General features: G+C 35.7%; 1 protein-coding gene across 4 annotated transcripts in view; it reads right to left on the bottom strand.

Moving 5' to 3' along the window:
* Positions 1-25,997, bottom strand: part of MKLN1 (muskelin 1) — a 365,625-nt gene that overhangs the window by 119,592 nt on the left and 220,036 nt on the right. For all 4 annotated transcript variants that reach the window (XM_053609581.1, XM_053609579.1, XM_053609580.1 and 1 more), the window contains 4 exons: positions 21,589-21,731; positions 20,253-20,341; positions 10,166-10,275; positions 8,331-8,523 (listed from right to left, as the gene is read on the bottom strand). In XM_053609581.1, the coding sequence (XP_053465556.1) occupies positions 8,331-8,523; positions 10,166-10,275; positions 20,253-20,341; positions 21,589-21,731 (535 nt within the window). The remainder of the gene's footprint in view (positions 1-8,330; positions 8,524-10,165; positions 10,276-20,252; positions 20,342-21,588; positions 21,732-25,997) is intronic.

Raw genomic sequence — 25,997 nt, 5'->3', positions numbered from 1 at the left:
CACCTTGGGTGACAGAGCAAGATCTTGTCTCTAAAAAAAGAACTTACTTTAAAATTGTATTTGTATATGACTATGGCTCACAAAAGAACATTTCAATTCACAATGAAAATACTGCACTGAACAAAAACTATTTCACAGAACTAAAGAATAAATAAAGGGAATTTTACATCTTTAAATACATGTATATAAGGGAAAATTTCTCAAAGTCCAAAAATTAATGCGCTAAGCAACCACCCTAAGTTATAAAAAAGACAACAAATTAATTCCAAAAGAGAAAAAAAGATAATAGTAAATGAAGAGTATAAAATTAAGAACACAGGAAATAACAAAAAGGATCAACAAAACAAAAATTAGTACTATCAAAAGACTAGTGAACTTGAAAAAACTTTTGGTGAGTAATAAGGATTCATTAAAAACAATAGAAGGCACAGAAAAGGGAACATCTCAACAAATTCTACAAATATTAAACAGATAATAAGGGGTTATTAGGTATACTTTAATGTCCACAGTTTAAAATTTTAGATGAAACAGATAATTCCTAGAAAAATACAACTTACTAAAGTTGAACCAAATAAATAACACTCCTCATTAGTCCTATAATATTTAAAGAAATTAAACTGACATGTTAAAAAATACTCCTAGCAAGCAAATTCCAAGCATAGACAGCTTCACTGGGAAGTTCTATCAAGTGTGCAAGAAAAAAATAATTAAAATCTTAATACGTATTTAGAGAACAGGAACAAAAGGTTAACTTCTCAACCCACTATGTGAAAATCACATTATCACTGATACTAAACCTGAAGAAGAGAATGAAAAATTATAAATAGCCAGAAGAATGCTAACAAAACATTAATCAATCTAAATCCAAGATAAACCAAAAAGAAATAGGTGACAAGTGTATCTGAAGAATACCAGGCTGTTTTAGAATTAGAAAATCAATCACTCTGTTTTCGTATATTAACAGAATAAAGCAGAAAAAAAAATCATTCTGCAAACAATAGAAAAAAGTGATAAAGTTCAATATTAATTTGTTAATATAAACTCTCAGCAATCTAGGGAAGCAATTTAGGGATCTTAGGGATCTGCGAAAACCCCAAATCTTATTTGACAATAAGCAAAGCATTTCTTTTGAGATCACTAACTACACAAAGATATCCACTATTGTTACCTCCCTCACCTTTATATGACACAGCTTAACCAATACATTAAAAGAGTATAAGGGTAGAAAGAAAAAAAAATGTGTTATTACTTCTAAGTATTTAAACTGAGGAAAACACAGCACAGTAAAATTTGTAAGATACAGAAAAAATTTTAACCCTAAATGACTGTGTTAGAAAAAAGGATCTCAAAGTAATGGCTTTGGTTTTCATGTTAAAGAACTAAAGAAAACGAGGGCAGCGCCTGTGGCTCAAAGGAGTAGGGCATCGGCACCATATAATGGAAGTGGTGGGTTCAAACCCAGCCTCGACCAAAAAAAAAAATCTAAAAACTAAACCACAACTTAAACCCAAATTAAGTGGAAGAAAGGAAATATAAGAATAAGGTCAATGAACTAGGAGAACAAAAATAAAGAATAAAATAAAATGAAACAAAGAGCTAGTCCCTTAAATATTTAATGAAACCGACAGACCTCTAGCCAGACTGCAAAGGAGAAAAAGGAAGACAAGGACTATCAATAACAGGAATAAGACATGATATAAAGATATTAAAATAACAAGGGAATATGATGAACAACTTTATACCAATAAATTTATCAATTTAGATAAAATGGGCATATTCCTCAAAAGATATAACCTGCCAATGCACACTCAAAAAGAAAACATAAAATATAAATAGCCCTTTTAATACTAAATTTGTAGTTAAAAACCTCCCCACAAAGGTAACTTCAAGACCAGATGCCTTCACTAGAAAACTACATTTAGGTTATTAAGTATGAAATGTCTGGTTTCCTTAAGTACCAAGTTTAACAGTTGGTATCTTTTACATTTCACTTTGACATGTCTTTTTTTCTGGTTTTTTTATTGTGAAGGTACATCCTCTTTCTTTCAAACATGTATTTTGGCTTTCGATTATATTTCAAAAAAATTTTTAGAGCAATTTCTGCGAAACCATGGAAAAGTAAAAAATTATTGTTGTTTTTGAATGAGTTCTGTTATGGAATCAATGCAGCACAGACAGCTCAAAATATCAATGAAGTGTTTGGGAAGAATGTGGCTAATGAATGCACAGTATGTCCATAGTTTGAGAAGTTATATTGTGGTGATTTTAATCTTGAAAATGAGCCACGTGGGTGACCTGAGATCAAGATGGATAATGATGAGCTGAAAGCTGTAGTGGAAGCAAATCCATCTCAACCTACACGTGAATTATCAGCAAGGTTTGACGTTACTAGTCCAACAATATTGGACTATTTGAAACAAATCAGCAAGGTAAAGAAGCTGGATAATGGTTTCTACATGAATTAAACAAGCATCAGAAGACAAATTGTTTCAAAGTTTGCCTTTCTTTGCTGTCACGACATAAAGTTGAACCATTTCTAGACCACACTGTTATATGTGATGAAAAATGAATTCTTTTTGACAACTGCAAATTTTCAGCACATCAGCTGGATAAAGATGAAGTGCTAAAACACCATCCAAAAAAGCTACTGGTGTCTGGTGGTTCAGCACTAGATTCCTGAAACCTGGTCAATCAACCAATTGGAGGAAATGATGAAATTAAGCAACCAAGATTGGTCAGTACAGACAGGCCAACCCTCTTGCAAGACAATGCTCAACCACATGTTGCACAAACAATGCTGCTCAAACTATAGAATCTCTTGTCATCTGCTGTATTTATCAGACCTTTTACACACTGACTACCACTTCTTTCAGGTGGCTCACTTCTTGTAAGGAAAAACATTCAAGCTATGGAAACAAGCTGTGGAAAATACCTTTCACAATTTCACGGCCATTTGCTCTAAGCTTTTTCATGGCTAGCATACACAGGCTATTATTAACATGGCAAAACTGTATTGATAGTTTAGGTGCACACTTTAATTAGTTGTACTGCTTCTTGTTTGAGATATAATGAACTTTTGATTTGAAATCAGACATTTCATATTTGATGACCTAATACCAAGCTACTATTCACTCTACATAAACACTTCTAGAAAACTGAAGAGGGAACAATTCCCACCTCCTTCTGTAAGGACAAAACTACCCAAATACCAAAACAAGACATGCACATTATAAAAAAGTAGCAGACCAACATCCAAAATACTTAAATATATCCAAAAATACTCCATAAAAATTTAGCAAATCAAATCCAACAGTATCTAAAAAGAATAAGACACCAATACCAAGTTTATAACAGAAATGCAAAATTAGATTAAAAATAGGAAATCAACCAAGGTAATTCAATATAGGCATACCTTATGTGTTGGTGTTTTGTTTTACTGCATTTCACAGATAAGGTGTTTTCTACAAACTGAAGATTTGTAGCTATCTTGTGTCAGGCAAGAATATTAGAGCCATTTTTCCAACAGCATGTGCTCATTTTGTGACTGTCACATTTTGCTAATTCTCACATTATTTCAAACATTTTCATTATTACTATAGCTGTTATGGCAATCTGTGATCTTTTATGTCACTATTGCAATTATTTTCAGTTCCACGAACTGCAAATATAAGGAATAAATGTTGCATGTGTTCTGACTACTCCACAAACCAGAGTTCCTATCTCTTTCCTCCTCCTTAAACCTCCCAATTCCCTAAGACACAGCAATATTGAAATTAGGCCAATTAATAACTCTACAATGGCCTCTAAGTGTTCAGGTGAAAGGAAGAGTCACACATCTCTCACTTTAAACTGAAAGCTAGAATTGTAACACTTAGTGAGGAAGGCATAGTGAAAAAGGTAAGGAAGCTGCAGAAGGAAAGTTTGAAACTGCCAGAGGTTGGTTCACAGGGTTTAAGGAAAGAGGCCATCTTCATAACACAAAAGTACAAGGTTAAGAAGCTAAGGGAAGCTATAGCAAGCTATCTAGAAGATCTAGCTTTTCTTTCACTGATGAAGGTGGCTACATTTAAAAACAGACTTTCCAGGTAGATGAAACAGCCTTCTATTTGAAGAGGTCATCTAGGACTTTGATAGCTAAAGAGGAAAAGTCAATGAATGCCTGGTTCAAAGTTTCAAACCCAGAGTGACTCTCTTGTTAGGGGCTGATACAGCTGGTGATTTTCAGTTGAATCCAATGCCCATGTACTATTCTGAAAATCCCAGAACCCTACTGTATTATATAAATGTTAACAACAAAGGCTCGGCACGTGTAGCTCTCAGTGGCTAGAGCGCCAACCACATACACCGGAACTGGCGGGTTTGGATCCAGCCCAGGCCTGCCAAACGACATTGACAACTACAATCAAAAAATAGCCAGGTGTTGTGGCAGGCGCCTGTAGTCCCAGCTACTTGGGAGGCTGAAGCAAGAGAATAGCTTAAGCCCAAGAGTTCGAGGTTGCTGTGAGCTGTGATGCCAGAGCTCTCTACCTCGGGCGACATTGTGAGACTCTGTCTCAGAAAAAAAAAAAAAAAAAGTAACAACAAAGTCTGGATGACAGTTCATCTGTTTATACTATGGTTTATTACTATCTTAAGCCCACTGTTGAGACTTACTGCTTAGGAAAAAAAGTTCCTTTTAAAATACTACAGCTCGTTGACAACGCACCTGGTCACCCAAGAGCTCTGATGAAAACGTATCATACAAGGAAATTAGTGTTGTTTTCATGCCTGCCAATGCAATAGCCATTCAGCAGCTTTTGGATCAAGGAGTTATTTCAACTTTTGAGTCTTATTATTTAAGAAATACATTTCATAAGTCTAGAGCTGCTAAAGATAGTGATTCCTTTGATGGCTCTGAGCAAAGTAAACTAAAAACTTTCTGGAAGGCATCCATCATTCCATTGCCATTAAGAACATTCGTGATTCATGAGAAGTCAAAATACCAACATTAACAGAGGAATCTGGAAGAAGTTGGTTCCAACCCTCATGGATAACGTTAAGGGGTTCAAGACTTCAGTGGAGGGGGTTAACTGTAAACAGGGTAGAGATAGCAAGAGAAACCAAATTTTTTTTTTTTTTTTTTTTGAGACAGAGCTTCACTATGTTGCCCTTGGTAGAGTGTTGGGACGTCACAGCTCACAACTCTTGGGCTTAAGCGATTCTCTTGCCTCAGCCTCCCAAGTAGCTGGAACTACAGGCACCCACCACAAAGCCTGGCTATTTTTTTTGTAGCAGTTGTTTAGCTGGCCTGGGCTGGGTTCAAACCTGCCACCCTTGCTGTATGTGGCTGGTGCCATAACCACTGTGCTACGGGCACCAAGCCAAGCAACAGATTTAGAAGTGGAGACTGAATGCTGCGATCTCATGATAAAGCTTGAACAGATGAGGAGTTGTTTCTTATGGATAAAAAAAGAAAATAGTTTCTTGAGTTGGAATCTACTCCTGGTGAAGATGCTGTGAAGAGCTAAAATGACAAAGGATTTAGAATATTATAACATAAGCCGAGCTGACAAAGCAGCGGCAGGGTTTAAGATGACTGACTCCAATTCTGAAAGACATTCTGTTGTGGGTAAAATTCTATCAAACAGCACTGTATACTACAGAGAAATCATTTGTGAAAGGAAGAGTCCATTAATATGGCAAACTTCATTGTTCTCTTATTTAAAGAAATTGTCACAGCTGCCCCAACCTTCAGTAACCACCACCATGATCAGTCAGCAGCTATCAACATCAAGGCAAGACCTACCAGCAACAAGATTATGACTCACTGAAGGCTCAGATGATCAATTCCCATTTTTGAGTAGTAATATATTTTTAAATTATAAATTTTTTAGACATAATGCTATTACACACTAATAGACTACAGTAGAGTATAAACATTAACTTTTATACACACTGGAAACCAAAAAATTCCTATGACTTGCTTTACTGTTGTACTTGTTTTACTGCAGTGGTCTAGAACTGAACCTACAATTTCTCTAAGATATGCCTATAATTAACAACTACTATATCATCCGAAAGGTGACAGAGGAGAGATAAAAGGCAGGATAAGAGAAAGAAAAACAAAGAGAAGAAGGAAAATTGGAGAGAGGGAGGCAGAAATTTCAAATTGAAAATTTTAAGACCATTGCATTAAACTTTATGTCTCCCTTACATCACAAAAGCAAACTTTTATTTCTCTAGCAAGTAAGATAAGCTCAGCCAAGGGAGGTTTTCAGTACAATCTCTACCTCTTTAAGTATAACTTTCCTGTTCCTGAGTTGCTACTTTTGCCTATCATCACTGAAGTCTACATTGTCAGAGAGGAAGTAATAATTACTGGTTCAGGAAACACCTCTGATACAATTAAATGTAAGTACAAAGACGTTTGTTTCTACACAAACAAGAATATTATGGAAATATGTATAGCTTGACAGTTTCTTAAAATACAAATGCCAAGATCATACTGACTAATATACTAACAGTAGTTTTTGTTTCCTCCATTATAAGAAGCTCGATAGAAGATGCTTTCGATTCTCTAGACTTTCTTATTTAGCAGGCAGGAACTTCTTGTCCTTCTCTGCTATGTTTTTGGTAGAGCAGAAGCCAAAAAACGGCACTGTTTACTTCCTTATTTGTCCAACAAATCATCATCAGTGAAGTCAGCAGCAAACTGAATGACCTGAAAGGAATGTTTATGAACTAAGAGCGTTCCAGGCAAGTTGAGGAGAGACCACAGTAGTACAAAAAAATATGACTCAGCTCTAAGTTGCAAGTATTGAGTTACCACCAGTTTCCCTAAACAAGGTTCCTTTCTAGAAGCAGGCAGATTAAGTCTTTGTTATAACCAAAGTTGCACGTGATTGTAATAGCTTCTCTTAATCAAGTGAATACACTACTAAGGAGATAGTATTAAAGTGTAATTGTTTTTAGCCTGTTAATTACATAAGGTTACCTATGGTTGTTGTTTTACTTTCCCTTCACAAAATAATACCAAATGCTTTAATGATAACTATTTGGAACAAAACAAAAAAACAACCCATAAAATTATGTACCCCACTTTCATTCTATGAGGTAAAAAGATAAAAAATTCACTCTTAGAAATGGTGTGGACACACACATACACACATACTTTCCCTGGTGGTGTTTTTTTTTTTGTAGAGACAGAGTCTCACTTTATGGCCCTCGTTAGCGTGCCATGGCATCACACAGCTCACAGCAACCTCCAACTCCTGGGCTTAAGCAATTCTCTTGCCTCAGCCTCCCGAGTAGCTGGGACTACAGGCGCCCGCCACAACGCCCGGCTATTTTTTTTTTTTTTTTGGTTGCAGTTCAGCCGGGGACGGGTTTGAACCTGCCACCCTCGGTATATGGGGCCGGCGCCGCCCTTCCCTGGTGGTGTCCCTGGTGGTGTTTTAATGGTTTGGTAAGAGACTAATTATCATATATGTCCTATTTATTTGTATCAATCATTTATTTTTAAGGATTATCATTAAATAAGCAATAATAATGTACAAGGCTTAGAGGCGGGGTTGTCAATATATTTAACTAAGTAGAGCTGGAACTAATTCATTTTAAGCTAACTTTAAATTACTAACCTTAAAGTAAGACAGTACATGTTATAGGTTCTTTGTTTTCTTTAGGTATAAATACTCAACCCAATACCTGATAATATGAGTACCTAATGATGGCAGATGACAGTTAACAACAAGATTAAAATATATGAAAGCAAACATATCAGACCTTAAACAGCCAAAGCAATTACCCTGGGAGATTTATACATGTTTAAATATTAACATTTCTTTCAAAGCCAGATTTTAGGCCACATAAGAAAATCAGCAATTATAGCATTTACACCACAAAGAAGTTGTTCCAATATAAATTTCCTTGTTCATTGTAATTGTTACTAATAACATTTTTTAGCTGTCCAAGCCCCTCTCCTCAAAATTGCACTATGAAAGAATGAATACTGGTAGCTATCAGGAAAAATACTTAAAGGAAAAGGCCCATAATACTGAAGGCAAAATACCGAAAGAGTATTTCTAACATGGTTTAATGCTAGTTAATGTTATTACTCTTAACTGCAAGGCTTCTCTAGATACATGAATTTAAGAGTATTCAGGGTTTTAAAAATCCCATTACATTATGAATCAATCTTTCATGAAATAAGTACCTAATCCAAGGAGCTAACAATCTTTGTAAAGAAATAGAAAAAAAAATTAGAAAGAATGAGTATAAGCATGTGTTCTTTTTGAAAAACAATTTTCTATACATACTCGAAATTACCATAATAACCAATCTTAGTTTCATACCATTTACAGCTTTTTCAATCAACTCTTCGCAAGCATCAAAATCACCCTTCAAAACCAATTTGTCATGAAGATCTGTTAACATGGGATGTTCCAGAGCAATCTTGGTTTTCTTTTGCAGTGATTCAAAAGCCTCTGTATAGTTGTGTTGTCTGAAGTGTTTTAGGCAAAGGCGAATGGCTTCCTGTTCACGGTACTACTAGAACACAAGAGAAACCATGGAAAGAAGAGATTTGCTTAGTTGTTAATATAGGAAAGAATAATAACAGTAAAAATAACTAAATTGAGCATTTACTATCTTCCAGGCAATATACTATTTCTATCCACTTTTTATCATTATTTCCATCTTTCAGATAGCAAAGCTTAGCCAATTATGACAACTTGTCCAAGTATCACAAAGTATATAGTCAAAAGAGATGAAACTAGACCTAACTCCAGAGCCTAAACTCTGAAGAAAAAAAGCAGAATGGCATTTATTAAAGCCCACTGAAGACTGGAAAAATCACAACTCCCTTGACAGCCACTAAACATATTACAATGTAGGCACTGAAAGCACATAAGCCATTGAATAATATACATAACTTACATTATGCTTTTTGGTTTTGGTTTTAAATAATAAGCTATTATTTAAATGACAAGTATTATCAAATGTATAGGTATTTTAAATTTACAAACACTTTTTATGACTCAAAAATCATCATAAAGGGCACCAGCCACATACACCACGGCTGGTAGGTTCAAACCCAGCCCAGGCCAGCTAAAACAATGACAACTGCAACAACAAAAAAAATAGCCAGGCATGTGGCAGGCACCTGCAGTCCTAGCTACTTGGAAGACTGAGGCAAGAGAATTGCTGAAGCCCTCAAACCAAGAGTTTGAGGCTGCTGTGAGCTGTGACGCCAAGGCACTCTACCAAGGGCAACGGCTTGAGACTCTGTCTCAAAAAAATATATATCATCATAAGGAAAGTAAATTTCATCAAGCTCATGAAAAGGACTTTAAAAAAAACATCAACCTCAAGGATATATTCTGGGATTATCTCAAATTTTGTAAGTACACTGCTGTACAAAGAAACTTGATACAGAAGTACTGTATTATAACCAAACAACAAACATTTGTAATGCTTATAAGCATTATACTTCAATAAGGCAAGAAAATAAAATGATGACTTTAGGAAGATTTATAAGACTTAAAACACAAATCAGTTGACAACTGACTTTTTGACTGATCAAGATTTGTGAGATTTTATCACATCAAAATAATCAATTACTCTCATAGCCATACTAATTTTACATTAGTAGCTTCAAACTCACAGTCTCGGTAGTTATATTAAAAGTGATACCTTATAATCAGGTTGACTTTAGGAGTGTGAACCATCAATTTTCCACCAGACTGCAAAACCACGCCACTAAAAACTTACACTTGGAGTATTTATAGCAACATAGGCTAAAAACAAAATCCAGGGTCACATGGGAGCAGTAACATAACAGCAGACTACGAAGCCAAACTGCTTGAGTTCACATACTGGCTATAGCACATTACAGCTGTGTGACTCTTGTCAAAATACTTACCCTCTCAGGGCTCCATTTCCTCATCTGTAAATTAATGGGGATAATAACTGTACCTATCTGACAGAGTGATGACGACTAAATGAGTTACCAGATGCTTAAAGTTGACAGACTGTAAATGCTTAATAAATGCTAGCTAATTAATAATTATAATTATTATTCTCCTCAATATCTTAAATTAAGAAAATTCTCAGTAAAGACAAAAGATTAATGCATTTTTCCCTGTACAAGCATTAACCATAGAGTTGGGATTTTAAAATACAGTCCTACCTTGCTGTACCAGTTGAGACAGGGTTGTACTACGTCAGGATCATCAATGCCACTAAGTTCAACATACCAGATGCTAAAGTTAAAGCTAGGCCCCCAGGACAAGAGTGGAACTTTAAAGAAGAAAAACAAAAACAGAAAGAAAAAATTAACATAGTTCAAATAAAATTTCAGTAAAGTAAAATCACCACATAAGCCTCTAAGGATTCATCTACCAAATTTTCTGCGCAGCAGAGTGCTAAAGCTATAGTAGTAAAAAGAAAGATATGACCCATGCCATCATGAAGTTTCCTTAGTTAATAAAAGCAATCTAAGATAAATTCCAAGTAGTCATATATCTACTCCCAAACAAACCCAAGCAAAATTAGATGATTTACCAGTTAATTTTACCAATCCCACAAGCAGCAGATAATTACTACACATACTGTAACATACTGTAATTCAAACTAGATTAGACTACAAAAAGAGATCAAAAGATCAATTACTAGCTTGGTGCCCGTAGCACAGTGGTTACAGCGCCAGCCACACGCACCAAGGCTGGTGGGTTCAAACCTGGCCTGGGCCAGCTGAACAGTGACAACTACAACAAAAAAATAGTCGGGCATTGTGGCAGGCGCCTGTAGTCCCAGCTACTTGGGAGGCAGAGGCAAGAGAATCACTTAAGCCCAAGAGTTAGAGGTTACTGTGAGCTGTGATACCACAGCACTCTACTGAGGGTAATAAAATGAGACTCTGTTTCCAAAAAAAAAAAAAAAAAAATCAATTACTTATCAGTGGCATAACCCAGAAAACAAAACCAGAAGAAAAAAGATTTAGGCCAATTTTATCTATAAATATATAGTCAAATGAAAAGGAAAAAAGTAGGCTGGGAACAGTGGCTCACACCTATAATCCCAGCTCTCTGGGAGGCCAAGGCAGGTAGATTGCCTGAGCTCACAGGTTTGAGACCAGCCTGAGCGAGAGCTAGACCTCATCTCTAAAAATAGCCGGGCATTGTAGCCGGTGCCTGGAGTCCCAGCTACTTGGGCGGCTGAGGCAGGCGAATCATTTGAGCCCAAGAGTTTGAGGTTGTTGTGAGCTATGACACCACAGCAATCTACCAAGGGGGACAAAATGAGACTCTGTCTCAACGGAAAAAGAAAATGTAAAAAATTTCTATCAGGTTTTCTTAGTAACCAAATAGATTTCATTCTAGAAATAGGATGGTTCAGTAATAAGAGCTATATTAATGTAATTTATTAACAAAATAAAAGAAAAAAATACTTGATTACTTCAATGGATGCTAAATACAAATTAATAAGATGTATATCCTATTCATTACTTTTAAAAAATCTTTAGTATATAAGGAATATAAGGCAATAGGAAAGTTCCTTATCTGAATAGTGGAGACATCTTTTTTTTTTTTTGTAGAGACAGAATGTCACTGTACTTCCCTCGGGTAGAGTGCTGTGGCGTCACACGGCTCACAGCAACCTCTAACTCTTGGGCTTACGCGATTCTCTTGCCTCAGCCTCCGGAGCAGCTGGAACTACAGGCGCTGGCCACAACGCCCGGCTATTTTTTGGTTGCAGTTTGGCCGGGGCTGGGTTTGAACCCGCCACCCTCGGCATATGGGGCCGGCGCCCTACTCGCTGAGCCACAGGCACCGCCCCCTTATCTGGATTTTTAAAACGGCATCAAAAACCTTAAAACTTAAACCTAACGGAGCAATATTAAGTACTCCCACTCAAGTCAGAACAAGACAAAGAGGCTCAATGTCTCCACTATTCAACACCCAATCAGAAGTCTTAGCTAGTCCAATAAGAAGAAAAAGAGCAAATTAAAACAAAAAATCTGGCTTGCTGCCCGTAGCTCAGTGGTTAGGGTGCCAGCCACATACACTGAGGCTGGTGGGTTTGAACCCAGCCCAGGTCTGCTAATCAACAATGACAAATACAACAAAAAATTGGCCAGGTGCCAGCTCCTTGGGAAGCTGAGACAAGAGAATCACATTAAGCCCAAGAGTTTGAGGTTGCTATTAGCTATGATGCCAAAGCACCCTACTGAGAGTGAGCCTCAGCAAAAAAAAAAGAAAAAGAAAAAGAAAATCCGTCTCTTAAAGATCAAAGATAGCTATCACTTAAAAACCACTTAAAGATGAGATAGCTATCAAAAAATTCAAGAGAGTCAGTTAAAAAATGTTTTTAAACCTACAACAATCAACTTCTCCTACACCTACAATAACCAATAAGAAAATGTAGCAAAAGTCCTGTTTACAATAGCAAAATATAAACATATCTCAGAATAAACTCAACAAAATATGTAATATTTAAGATGTATAATTTTAAGGACGAATTGAATAAATGAAAGGAATACATTATGCTCCTAGATAGAAAAACTCAATGTTGTAAACATGCCAAAAGAGTTGCCCCAATTAATTATAAATTTCATGTAATCTCAATCAAAACCCCTATGGTTTATATTTACTTTTTCTTGACATATAACTGAACAAGCTGATCCAAAAAGACAGACAACTCAAGAATATACAAAATAATAAAAATAATAACACAAGTATACTATAAACATACAGTAATTGTAACTTAGATATGATGAAGGAATATAAAGTAAATAAGTAGAGTGGAACAGATGGGAGTATTCAGAGGAATTTAATATATGATAAAGATAATATTCTGCATCAATAATAATAGAACAGAGTAGAGTTTTTAAAGCACAATCCATGGACTCCTGGGAATCTCCACAATATTTTCAGGAGGTCTAATATCGTCTAAACTATTTTTCATAACATTAGGAGTTTGTCAGCCTTTTTATAACACTGACGATACACTTTTAGTACTAAAGTAATGGTGAGTAAAAATGCTGGCACCATGGTCCGAAGTAATGGAGCAAAAAAATACTAGTAGTCCCTAACATAGCATAAAATGTTCTGTAGTCCTCACCACAAGCTTGTAGTTAAAAAGAGAGAATTCAAAAAAAAAGAGAGAGAGAATTCATTTTTACTGATGCAGTAAAATTAAATTAAATTCCTATCATTCATTAAGTACACATAATATCCTGTGTGACAAATTGGGAAGTATATATAAAGCACTTTTGCTGCATAACAAAGCAAATGGTAATCTCAAGGAAAGGACTTGGATAATTGTTTGAGTTGTGAATTAAATTAACCAGTATTTTTCACAGATACTGATAACCTATGATTACTTAGATTTAGTATTTACCAGACATTTACTTGTCATTTCAAGGAAAACAACTAATGATACTTGCTGTCAAGGATAAAACTCAAGCTTTCAAGAGAAAATGAGAATTTTCGAAGACTGGTATCTGCCACTGTGACTTGACGGCTTCCTAATACTTAGGTTTTTCTGAGGAGATTGGAGGTGACGTTAATATGATTTTAAATATTATATTTCAACATTTGGAAGTATTTTCTAAATGAACAATGATGTTTTAAAATAATACATGGATTAAAAAGTCCAAGATTAACTGAATTTTTAACGTAACAGAGTAAGTTCACTGACATGGCTTCACAGCCAACAATGCAATTACTTTTAAGAAACTAACGCTTGGGTGGCGCCTGTGGCTCAGTGAGTAGGGCGCCGGCCCCATATGCCGAGGGTGGCGGGTTCAAACCCAGCCCCGGCCAAACTGCAACAAAAAAAAAATAGCCGGCCATTGTGGCGTGCGTCTGTAGTCCCAGCTGCTCGGGAGGCTGAGGCAAGAGAATCGCGTAAGCCCATGAGTTAGAGGTTGCTGTGAGGGCGGTACAGTGAGACTCTGTCTCTTAAAAAAAAAAAAAGAAACTAACACTTGTCAAGTCTTGATAAAGTATCAAAACAGAACATCCACAACAGCTAATACCCAGCCTACTGATCTCCAAGTTCATCGCTCTTCTTGGCATATAGAATAATAAGGAGGTAAGACAGAGTAGGTCTCACAACTTTCCCATATTGGTGTCATCTCAGGAAGCTGTGTGAATGAAGACAGACAAAGGCAGTAGCAACTAGCCATGAGAAGAAGACCTGGGATGTTTAATGTGGATTTCCGTTTACATGTGTAAGCAACAGAAATTTCAAAAAGTTTTGTATTAACAAATACTGAATTATCATCATGTTTTGGTGTTTTTCACATAGCACTAACCATCAAGTAATATAAGAGGCAGAATAAAATAGAATCCTAAACCCAAAGCCCCAATAACTAAGTCTATCTATGTAACCAGACATACAAGTATGAGTTCGAGATTTCCAGGCCCAAGTTCAAATTAGACATGGGGCGGGGGGACTTCCTATTACATCCATTCAAATAACCAAACATACTTTTAAACACTTGTGTTCTAGTGATATTTATTCTGTATACTCAGTGGTCCAATAGAAATATTTCTAGACTGAAGTTAAGTTTTAATTTTTAATGCCTTTGAAAAAAACACAAGGAGGTAAATTATGAAGTCTTTTCACCAAAGGATGTCATATGTTATAGATGAATAAACAATCTAATTAATTTTCAGTAGATGAAAGAAATACATACAAAGTGAGAATGATATATACTTCTTTCAAGTTACCAATGATTTTTGGTGGCATTAAACCACTAATAATGCATATTAGACATACTATGCACAAAATACGGAAGAAATCTAAAAGTAACTTAGAGCTCCACACACACTTTCTTTGTTCCCTGGTAAAAAATGGCTCTCTTCCCATTTCAAATAAAGGATAAGAAATATCCTAAGGCCAGCCGTATGTATGCTAGCGTTCAACCACCAGTTTTCCCCACAGGGCAACGACAAGATCCCTGATTGTCATACTTTTTCATATGTGCGATACATATGGTACACAAGGATACTATGCTGGGACTCCTACTCTGGGATTGAAGAAATCAGTATCTCAGTACAACCAAACACATCTGCCTCACATTTAATGTACTTTGACAGTATCACTTCTGAAGCTCTCGTCCAGATGACTAAAAGAGCTATTGCAAGATGCTAGTAATGTTAGGATCAGGTTCTGGAAGATCCTAAAAATTCAAGGTTAATCGCTGTGAAAGAATGTATCCATTTTACTGAAGAATTAAGGAGGCCAGGTGCAGTGGCTCATACTTGTAATCCGAGCACTCTTGGAGGCCAGGGTGGGAGGATAACTTGAGCTCAGGAGTTCCAGACAAGCCTGAGCAATAACAATACCCCCATCTCTACTAACAATAGAAAAATTAGCTGGGTGTGGTGGCAAACGCCTATAGTCCCAGCTATTCAGGAGGCTGAGGCAGGAGGATCACTTGAACCCAGAAGTATAAGGTTACAGTAAACTATGATGACACCACTGCACCCTAGCTGAGGCAACAGAGCAAGACTCCATCTCAGAAAAAAAAAAAATTAATGAGTTAAGTACATAAAGCACTTAGCATAGTAACTAGCATGTATTAAGTACTCAATTAATGTTAGCCATCATTATTAATAGCTAGAATTACTATATTAATTTTCCTCTTAACAGTAAACTTTTTAAATGTCACCTTCCACATGCTCTCCCAAAGAGCCACACATTCCCACGCAGACCATCAGAACGCTCCCCAGACTTAGTACGCACTCTAGACTTCTAAATATTCCTAGGATCCAGAATGCATGCCACATCCAGTCAGAGCTGAAGCCTCTCTCTAACCCTTAATCTTTCCAAGATTCAGTACTTTACCTACCCTTGCAAATTTTGTCACACAGCTGTTATCCTGCCTGTGTATCAGGATGTAAACCCTCCCATCTGTAACCAATAGCCTCACTGCATTCCACTTTATCTTTACTTTCCTCTCATCTAATCTCCCACTGAGGTTTCCCTCCCAAAGCTTTAACTTGCTTTCAGGAATCTTGTCTCCCAAATAATATGTATAACTCTCCTTTGCTAAATTTTCTAATTTTCTTTTTATGTCTAGGACTTACCCCAAACCAAGTTTCTTTTCTTTTTTTTTTTTTGAGACAGAGTCTCACTTCGTAGTCCTTGGTAGAGTGCCGTGATGTCATAGCTCACAGCAACCTCAAACCCTTGGGCTCAAGCAATTCTCTTGTCTCAGCCTCCCAAGTACCTGAGACTACAGGCGTGCACCACAATGTCTGGCTATTTTTAGAGATGGGATCTCGCTCTTGCTCTTTCTAAGACTAACTCTCCATTTGCACACTAAGTCTCTTCAAAGCCCTCACCCAAGCAGGTGCTCTTTGCTTTTGGTGCTTTGTACCCTCTTTGCCTGTTCAGTGAACCCTGTGATTACCCTTATCCCAGTTTTAAATGTACAAAAAAAAATATGTAGTATTAAACCAATTGTATTGAAATATAGTCATAAAATTAATGAAGAAATAAAATTACTATAATTATATGTTATTATTACATTAGATAACAAGATCTAATGGCAAGTCTAATAATTATCATTTCAAAGTTTTTGTAATATTTGCCACATTGCAATATGATGAGAAAAATTTGTAACTTCTGTGACAAGTCACAGGTACTATTACTTACTACTACTATGAGTTATTGCTACATTTATAACATAATGAAAGATATACTAAATATATTAAAGAGAATTAGAGAATGTAAAGATGCAACTTTTTCCTCAGCAAGTTCATGAAGCCACTGATTTATTCCCACAAACTCTTATACAATATATTCAAAAAGTATACATACGATGTTTGTAATAAGGCAAGCAGATTGATGAGTGCTTTAAAATTTGAGAAAACAGAAGACAAGGTACTGTCTCCAAGGATTTTCCAATCTTCCTAAGGAAATAATACATACCTCACACAGTAAGAGAACCCAACCTTCGGAAGTAGATTTGAGTTTTTTATCCTAACTCTATGTTTTACTACTTGTATGGTTTTGGCCAAGTCATTCAACCTCTAAACTTCAGTTTCCTCCTCTGTAAAGTGAGTACAATACCTGTCTCACAGAGTGTTAGGCAGGCACTTCAGACATAGTAGTTGTTGTTCTTCTTCTCAGTATTATTATTAATGTAATACAAGCACACAGCCAAAAGTGTTGTGCATATATCAAATGCTATGTCTTTGCTCTATCACGTACTAGCCACGTAGCTGGGACAAGTCATTTGACTTCTACCCTCTGTTTTTACAACTGAAAAAAGACAGATTTTTATGTGCCATTATGGTGTTCTAATGAGATCTACCATATGTGAAAGTACTCACAAAACAATTAAAAACAATAAAAACATAACAAGCTCTAAATAATGATTGCTGAAATGACATGATGGTTCAAATTATACTTACGCACATTCTTTTTCTACAGTACCTAAAACACTACACGTAAGAAGGCATGTAAATAAGAGCTTTAAGAATGTAAGTATAAAAATGCACAAAAGAGACATTCAAATAAAAACATTTCCTTCTTAAAAATGAGCTTCAAATTCAAAAACCACAAACCCACAAACTAGATAGATACCTGGGAAAATGCCTAATACGGCAACCTACCCTACCATTAGGCAGAGAAGGCATTATCATCCTCATTTTACACAAAAGGCAACTTAAGAAGGGGAAGTAAAGTTTACCTGAAGGCAGGCAGACAATGATATCAATTCAGCCATGCTGGCACTCTGGATTATCAACAACAGATTTTAAAAGCTAACCCTTCCCACACAATAAAAATGTGAGCTTATTTTCCTTGTTAATAATTTATAACCATACTTACTTTTATTAGGTTTAAGAAAAACTTACCGAATATTCAGTATTACTGACTACTGAATATACTTCATATAATGAAAATTATTATCTAGATGTCAATGTAGGACTTGGAGATTACCTCCCATTTAATTACTCTTCTTCTGTTTCCCTCCATCCACTGTGAATAACTGAAGGCCAACTATATTTAGAGATTGCATTAACAAACTTGTTTTTTAAATAAGGCAAGATCTTTCAAACCTATCATTGTACTACATATTATAGAAGTCAAATATTCAAACACATTTTTCTTTTAAGACAAATTCTACAATTTACCCCAGCCAAATAAACATCTGTGCTAAATTACCACCAAAGGAGAACTACTATATATACATCACCCAAGTCCTTTATCAAAATGATTTAAGAAAATATGCTCGTAAACTAAAAATACTAACCTAACATTCATGATTTTAGTTTCACATTTTCCTTATATCACTTAAAAAAAAACTTATCAAGAGAATGTTGGAAAAGAGTTGAAAAGCACACTACAGACCAGTACTAGTATCTTTTAACAGAAAAGTCAGAAATATGAAGTTATCTAATAATATTATCTATTAGATATCCAATAATATCTAATATTATCTAATAATAATATCCTAAATATCCAATGGGCTCCTAAGTGTCTACTATTAATTGGAAAGTCCCAATTAATATTTTGCTTAAATACCATAAAACTAACCCCAGGTCAAGTAAAGGACATCACTACGCCCTATAATTAAAAGGAAGACGGGAAAATGGGGAGATGTTGGTCAAAGGGTATGAAGTTTCAGTGAGGATGAGTAAGTCCTAGAGACCTGTTGTACAGCATGGTGACTACAGTAATTTATCGCACGCCTGAAAATTGCTTAGGGAGCAGATCTCCTCAATATAAAAAAAAAAAGGTACGTGAGGCAATAGATATGGCAGTTAGCTTGATTTAATCATTTCACAATATATACACGTCATCAAAACATCACATTGTACACCATAAGTATACAGAGTTATTATTTGTCAATTAGGCCTTCATAAATCTTCAGAAAACTTTTTTAATAGCACACATACCCCAATACTCAGGAAAAAAAAGAAAGAAAAAAAGGCTGATAGAAAGGGTTCCAATTTCCATTGCTTATATATTTGAAATATAAGATCACAGAATTGTTAAAGCTGGGTAAGGATCTATAGGAAATGGAAAGTTCAAATACTGATGAAAAAATTACTCACTAGTACATGAGAAGAAATAATTAAGTTAAAATTATTCAAAAAAGTCTTATTCATAAATGCTGACAAGAAAAGGATATTGGTTTTTATTTACAACTATTTAACAATAAAAAAATATAATTACTACAAAAGAAAGTAACACATTGAACTCCAATTATTCTGCCTACAAGTAGTCTTTATTAAGACCTCAGATCTCCTTTTTGCTCAACAGAACTACTGATTCACAAAATGAATAGGCCAGCTCTTGACAAACTGGTAAACAATTATTATGAATAACACTGCTTATTTTAAAAGAGAAATCATTTCTTTCTTTTTTTCCCCCCTAGGAATAATACGTTGAGAACTGAAAGAGAAGTTATTCTCCCAAATCAAAATGTGGGATTCTAGCTCTTATTATTATTCTCTGAGGGATCTGGTTCACATTTGTCCCTATTTTAAGATAATATTTTCAAACGTTTGCAATTATGTATAGAAATTATGAGATTCAAGCCCTCAACTTTCCTATCTTCTAAATAATAAATTCTAAAGGAAGACAAAATATTGTGAAAATTACCGATTTTGAAGACCCATTACAAACGCTTTCTTAAGCTAAAGTACTTTCTAAATAAATGCATGCCTGAAGGTAGTATTTTTTTAAACAGTGATTTGCAATATCCATGCAATCAATTTAATGGGTTTGACCAGCACTTCTCTAAAAAGATAAAATACAAAAGAACAGAACAGAAAATAACCACAATATATTGCCTTAAGGAATCCATTCAGTATTTGGTTTTATAGTATTACCACATTGGTACAACCAATAAACCTTCTATGATATTAAGACAATCAAAGCACTACACCCCACAAGATCCTCCCCTAAGAAAACTTTCAAATGAGAAAGCATTTGGAAAAGGCTCCACTTGAAATAACTGCCACTTAATAATGAATTAATATAAACCAGAAGTCAGCAAACGTTTTCTGGAAAGGGCCAAACAGTAAACTTCTGGGGCTTTGTGGACTGTGCAGTCTCTTGTAAATAACTGAACTCTGCCTTTATAGCATAAGAACAGACAGACAATATGCAAACAAACTAGAGTGGCAATGTCCCCATAGTATTTTATTTTAAATAACACAGGGCTTACAGAATTTGGTCCAAGGGCTGCAGTTTGCTGACTGATGGCATAAAGAATTTATTTCTAGTCCAGAATGCTGAGACCTTACCTATTTTAATGAATCGACAAGGGAACATCTGTTCATCAATTTTGTGCTTCAAGGTGAATGTTTCTTTGTTATAATCATTCTTTAAGCCACTGTGGAAAAAAAAAAAACAAGGCTATCAAATCTCACCTCACAATTTAGGAAACACTAAAATACAGAATAATATCATACTCAGCTTTTAAGTTTAAATCAACACTAAAACTATGCGACCAAGAAGTTGAATGCAGGAATATAGGTCAAAACCTGTACATTCAAATAATCTGCCTTATAACTGTGGTCTCTTATTTATATGAGAGCTATTGAAAAATCTACAGTGCATGGAAATATGTGACAGGACCTCGTGTCCTTAACGTATGAATGAATATGACATAAATTTTTCAAAAAATAAGCTGTCTCATATCTGTCAACTTAAAGCCAAATACTAGAATTTGCCAAAGAATTATTTAATTCTGATTGAGACACCAATGTTCCATTTATACTTCAATGAATTTTCAACAACTTTACTCTGTTGAATAGGATGTGCTTCATCCTAAATAAAAATAAACCCATATCACATCTCTGCTTAAACATCTAGGATTGACACAAGCATTTATGAGAAAGTCACTTGTTTTCAGGTTACCTTATATACTGAAATACTGTCATGACTTAAATGCAGTATAGAAGTAATATTTACTTCTAGGAAGTATTGTGTTAATGGAACATACCATGTTACAAATGTACCCTAAATCTCCATGTTTTTATTTGTCTATTCCATTAGTCATCTGATCTTTCATTAGGTGGTGGGGAGGGAATTAACATCTTCATTCTTGGTAGTCCATGGTTGTTAAAATTCAAATTTAGTGAGTCCCTTCCAATGGCAGGCTCTGAGGTAGGTGCAGTCACATATTTTTTCATATACAGAACCTTATTCTTTTTAGTCTCCAACTTACAGTAAACTCCTAGAATACTATAATACTTTTAGGGAAATAACCTTACTGTTATGGATAAAGTCTGTATTTTTAGAGAAAATATTATAGCAAAAATTTTTATTAAAGCTGAAAGTATTTCTAAAGTCTTTAACAGTTCAAAAAGATAACTGAAAAAGAAGGGGAATCCCGCCTCCCAAAATCTGATCCTTTTTTCTTTGGTAAAAATATTAACTAGTGTCTGGTGGTTAAAATGTTTAAAAAGTGAACTAAAGCCACAGTATCCAAAGAAAGCATTAGGAATAGAATAGGAGAAATATTCTTTTCTTCCCCAAAAGAAAAATCAAACCATGAAGATTTCGCTACAAAGAGATTAAATAAAGACTACTGATTGTTTAGAAGAGAACCCCTTCCTCCCCACAACCATAACTCACCTAGACAACAGCTCTGTCATATTTTCTTCATTCATTCCACCAAAGACTTTAAACTTCTTCAAATTGCAGACATGAGTTTTCTCATATTTTCCAAACGTGATATTCTGAACTATAGCAGGCCTTTCAAGCTTCAGAATCAAGTACTAAAAAAAGAAATAACCAAATTATATCCTCCTCTGTTTAAAACAAATAGTAGACAACCTTAAAAGTTAAAATGTTTGATGTTAACAGAAAAATGTGTAAGGTCTAAGCTGTCCACTCTGCACTAGCAGACTTTTTTAAAAGCTAAAAATAGTACACCACAGATTTAAAAGGCTATCATGCCATCTCCACTCTTCATACTAAAAGATCCCCAAAACTACATTATCCTGAACAGTGTAGATGAAGGAGGATAAAAAGAACTAGAGAAATCAAGGAATGGTATTCAAAATATAACCAGACTAGGAATACCCAAATAAAACAAGATTAGAATGCAAAAATGACAATTATATATTCCCATGAACTATACATTAATAGCCAAATCCATGTTTAAACTCAGTGATATTTTTAAACCCAGAAACAAAATTAAAGATTTACTAATCACCTCTTCCAATTTTATAAATTAAAAAACTCAAACATACTATATACTCAAAGTAGCTCAAGCTTTGCTACTGTACACTGAGTAAAATGGAATCAGTTAAATAGGAAACATTCTTATATTATGCAAAGTGTTTTTGATTGTAAAAATTAAGGAGGAAATTACCACTGGTTGAATATATAGGGGAAAAAGCTTTTCTGAAAAACAAGTTTTGTTAGAGAGACTTCATGGTTCATGGTAATGGGTAATACAGGTAACAAAAACGATAAGAATAAATTCAGTGGTTCTATCTCCTACCAAGAAAAAAATTTTTTTTTTTTTGTAGAGACAGAGTCTCACTTTATGGACCTCGGTAGAGTGCCGTGGCCTCACACAGCTCACAGCAACCTCCAACTCCTGGGCTTAAGCGATTCTCTTGCCTCAGCCTCACAAGTAGCTGGGACTACAGGCACCTGCCACAACGCCTGGCTATTTTTTGGTTGCAGTTTGGCCGGGGCAGGGTTTGAACCCGCCACCCTCAGCATATGGGGCCGGCGCCCTACCGACTGAGCCACAGGCGCCGCCCTCCTACCAAGAAAATTTAACTCAAATCAAAATTGATCTAAAATCAATCCTTTAGGATCAAAGACCTAAATGTAAGAGCTAAAACTTTAAAACTCTTACACAAAAACATAAGGGTAAATCTCCATGACTTTGCATTTAGCAATGGATTCTTAGATATGACACCAAAAGCACAAGCAGAAAAAAAAAAAAATACATTGGACTTTCCCAAAATTAAAGCTTTTGTACCGAAGTATGCTATCAAGAAAGTGAAAAGACAATCTACAGAATGGGAGAAAACATTTGCAAATCACATAGCTGATTATAATCTAGTACCCAGGATATATAAATAACTCTTACAACTCAACAACAAAAGGACAACCAACCCAATTCGAAAACAAAGGATCTGAGTAGCCCTTTCTCCAAGGAAGATAAATGAATGGGCAATAGGCATAAAAAGATGCTCAACATCAGTCATCAGAAAAATGCAATGAAATACTACTTTACACACGTTAGGATGGCCATAATAATAACAAAAAATAACAAGTATTCCCAGACACATGGAGAAATGAGAACTCTCATATATTGCTGGTAGGAATGCAAAAATGGCATAGACACTACGGAAAAGAGTTTGACAATTTCTCAAAAAGTTAAACACAGAATTACTGTATAACCAAGAAATTCCACTCCCAGGTATAAGCCCAAAAAAGGAAGGTGGGGAGAAGGACTCAAACAAACACGTGTACCTGAATATTTACAGCAGTATTATGCACGACAAGCTAAAGGTGGAAACAACCCAAAATGTCCATCACCTGATGAATGGCCCAACAAAATGGAGTTATTCCCAGTATATGCTACAACATGGATTAACCTCAAAAGCATGCTAAGTGAAAAGAAACAAGACAAAAAAGGTTTTATGTAATTCCATTTATATGAAATATCCAGAAAAAGTAAATGCATAAAGCCAGAAAGCAGATCAGGGGTTGCTAAGAGCTGGGTTGCAATGGAAAAGGAAAGACTCCTTAATGAGCATAAGGTTTCCTATGGGTAATGAAAACACTTGGGAACTAGAGAGAGATATAGTTGCTCAACACTATAAGTGCACTAAATGTCACCGAACTATACATTTTAAAGTGAATAATTTTATATTGTATGACTTTTACTTCAAAAAATGAGTAAATAAAATAATGGAAGCTAACATTTTCTGAGCAATAACTCCTTGTTCAGCACATTGCTTTCACCTTTAACTTGCACTTTGGACTTTCACATGCATTATTTCATTAATAGTAGGAAGAGAAGAGGAGAAATATTTTAATAATACTAATTATCTTCCTCAACCTCTTTTTACAGATGAAGAAATTTTGGCTTAGAAAGGCTAAATAACTTGTCTACAGTTACACAGCTAATCAATAGCAGAGTGGAGATTAAAATCAGTCATCCACCTCTGGCTTACACTGCTGGTTAGCTGACCCAACCTCCATTCCCAGCCCAGTTATTCCTAGTTGTCTTCCAGCCACGGGTAGGTAAATGAGAAAGCTCTGCTCAATGAGATGTGAGTAAATGTTTATAATGGGGTATGTTTTGCTTTCACCAACACCATAATCAAAAATCTTGTCAGTGTTCACAAACTCATAGCTGTCTTATAAAATTGTTTTTTCAGTTTAAGTACAAATAAGGTTCATGTTGAATATATCTCCTAAGTAACTTTTAATCCATCGGTATCTCCCAATTTCATTGTTTTTCTCTTTAAATTTTTTGTAGAAGAAACTCGGTTGCTTGTCCTCAAGATTTTCCCACAGTCTGGATTTCACTGACTGCACCCTCCCTACCCCATATTTATTTTCTGTAAATCAGTAATTTAATCTTCTCTAGTCTTCTTATGTAGAAAATTACCACCAAAAAATCTATTTGTTTAATCCGCTGTAATAGGACCTTTCATTATGTGAAGCTTAAAGCATTCCTACTTGATTCACTGGCCACAAAGCCAAAGCTTTAACCACTACTTGATAAAGACTACCTAGGTTTACATAACATTTACACTTTGAGATGATATTAAAATGTTTTATTATAGAACAAAATTGCCACAGGAAAATTGAAACTGATATTTCTTTAGTCAATCTTTTTTTATACCAATAGGTATGGTAATGTGACTTTGGTAATTCCGTTTCCTAAGAACACAACTGTGTATTTAACAGACTATATAGGTAGATATGCACCTAGTCACACCTTTTTGTCTTCCTCATTAACTCACACCCCATCCACTCATCCTCCTTCCTCTCACTCTGGATCATCCTTTAAAGACTCCTTTAAAGTTTAGATGTTCAATACCCTGACAATTGGTTAGTTAGGTACAGCACTGTAAGTAGTAAAAATAGGCTTTTATACCATGTTATACACTATCCATTACCCCGTCTACTAGGCACCCCTAAATCCAATATAAAGCATCTGTTTGTATACCTGTAATTTATATTAATAACCAAATTTTACTAGAGTCTCTAAAGTAAAATATAATGGTCTGACCAGAAGACCTTTTCAATGCTTTTTTAAAATTTTTGTTTTCTTTCATTATTTTCATTAACTTTCCCACCTGTTTTCTTTTTCTTTTTTTGAGACACTTTCACTATGTCGCCCTTGGTGAAATGCCGTGGCGTCACAGCTCACAGCAACCTCAAACTCTTGAGCTTAAGCGATTCTCTTGCCTCAGCCTCCCAAATAGCTGGGACTCACAACACCTATTTTTTTGTCGCAGTTATCCTTGTTGTTTAGCTGGCCTGGGCTGGATTCGAACCCGCCAGCCTCAGTGTATGGGGCCGGCGTCCTACCCACTGAGCTTCAGGTGTGCCTGTTTTCTTTTTTTTTTTTTTTTTTGAGACAAAGGCTCACTTTGTTGCCCATGTTAAGAGTGCTGCGTAGTCAGCCTAGCTTACTATAACCTCAAACTCCTGAGCTCAAGCAATCTTTCTGCCTCAGCCTCCCAAGTAGGGGCCTAGACTACAGATGTCCTAGCTAATTTTTCTATTTTTACTAGAGACAGACACACAAAAAAAGCAACAACAGTCCGGTGCCTGTGGCTCAGTGAGTAGGGCGCCAGCCCCATATACTGAGTGTGGTAGGTTCAAACCCGGCCCCGGCCAAACTGCAATGAAAAATAGCTGGGCGTTGTGGCAGGCGCCTGGTCCCAGCTGCTCAGGAGGCTGAGGCAAGGGAATTGCCTAAGCCCAGGAGCTGGAGGTTGCTAGGAGCTGTGACACCACAGCACTCTACCGAGGGTGACAAAGTGAGACTCTGTCTC

Source organism: Nycticebus coucang, chromosome 11, assembly GCF_027406575.1.
Source record: "Nycticebus coucang isolate mNycCou1 chromosome 11, mNycCou1.pri, whole genome shotgun sequence".
In the NCBI taxonomy this organism is placed as follows: Eukaryota; Metazoa; Chordata; class Mammalia; order Primates; family Lorisidae; genus Nycticebus; species Nycticebus coucang.
The sequence above is the reverse complement of the archived record's forward strand: the minus strand, read 5'-3'. Positions and strand labels throughout refer to the sequence as shown.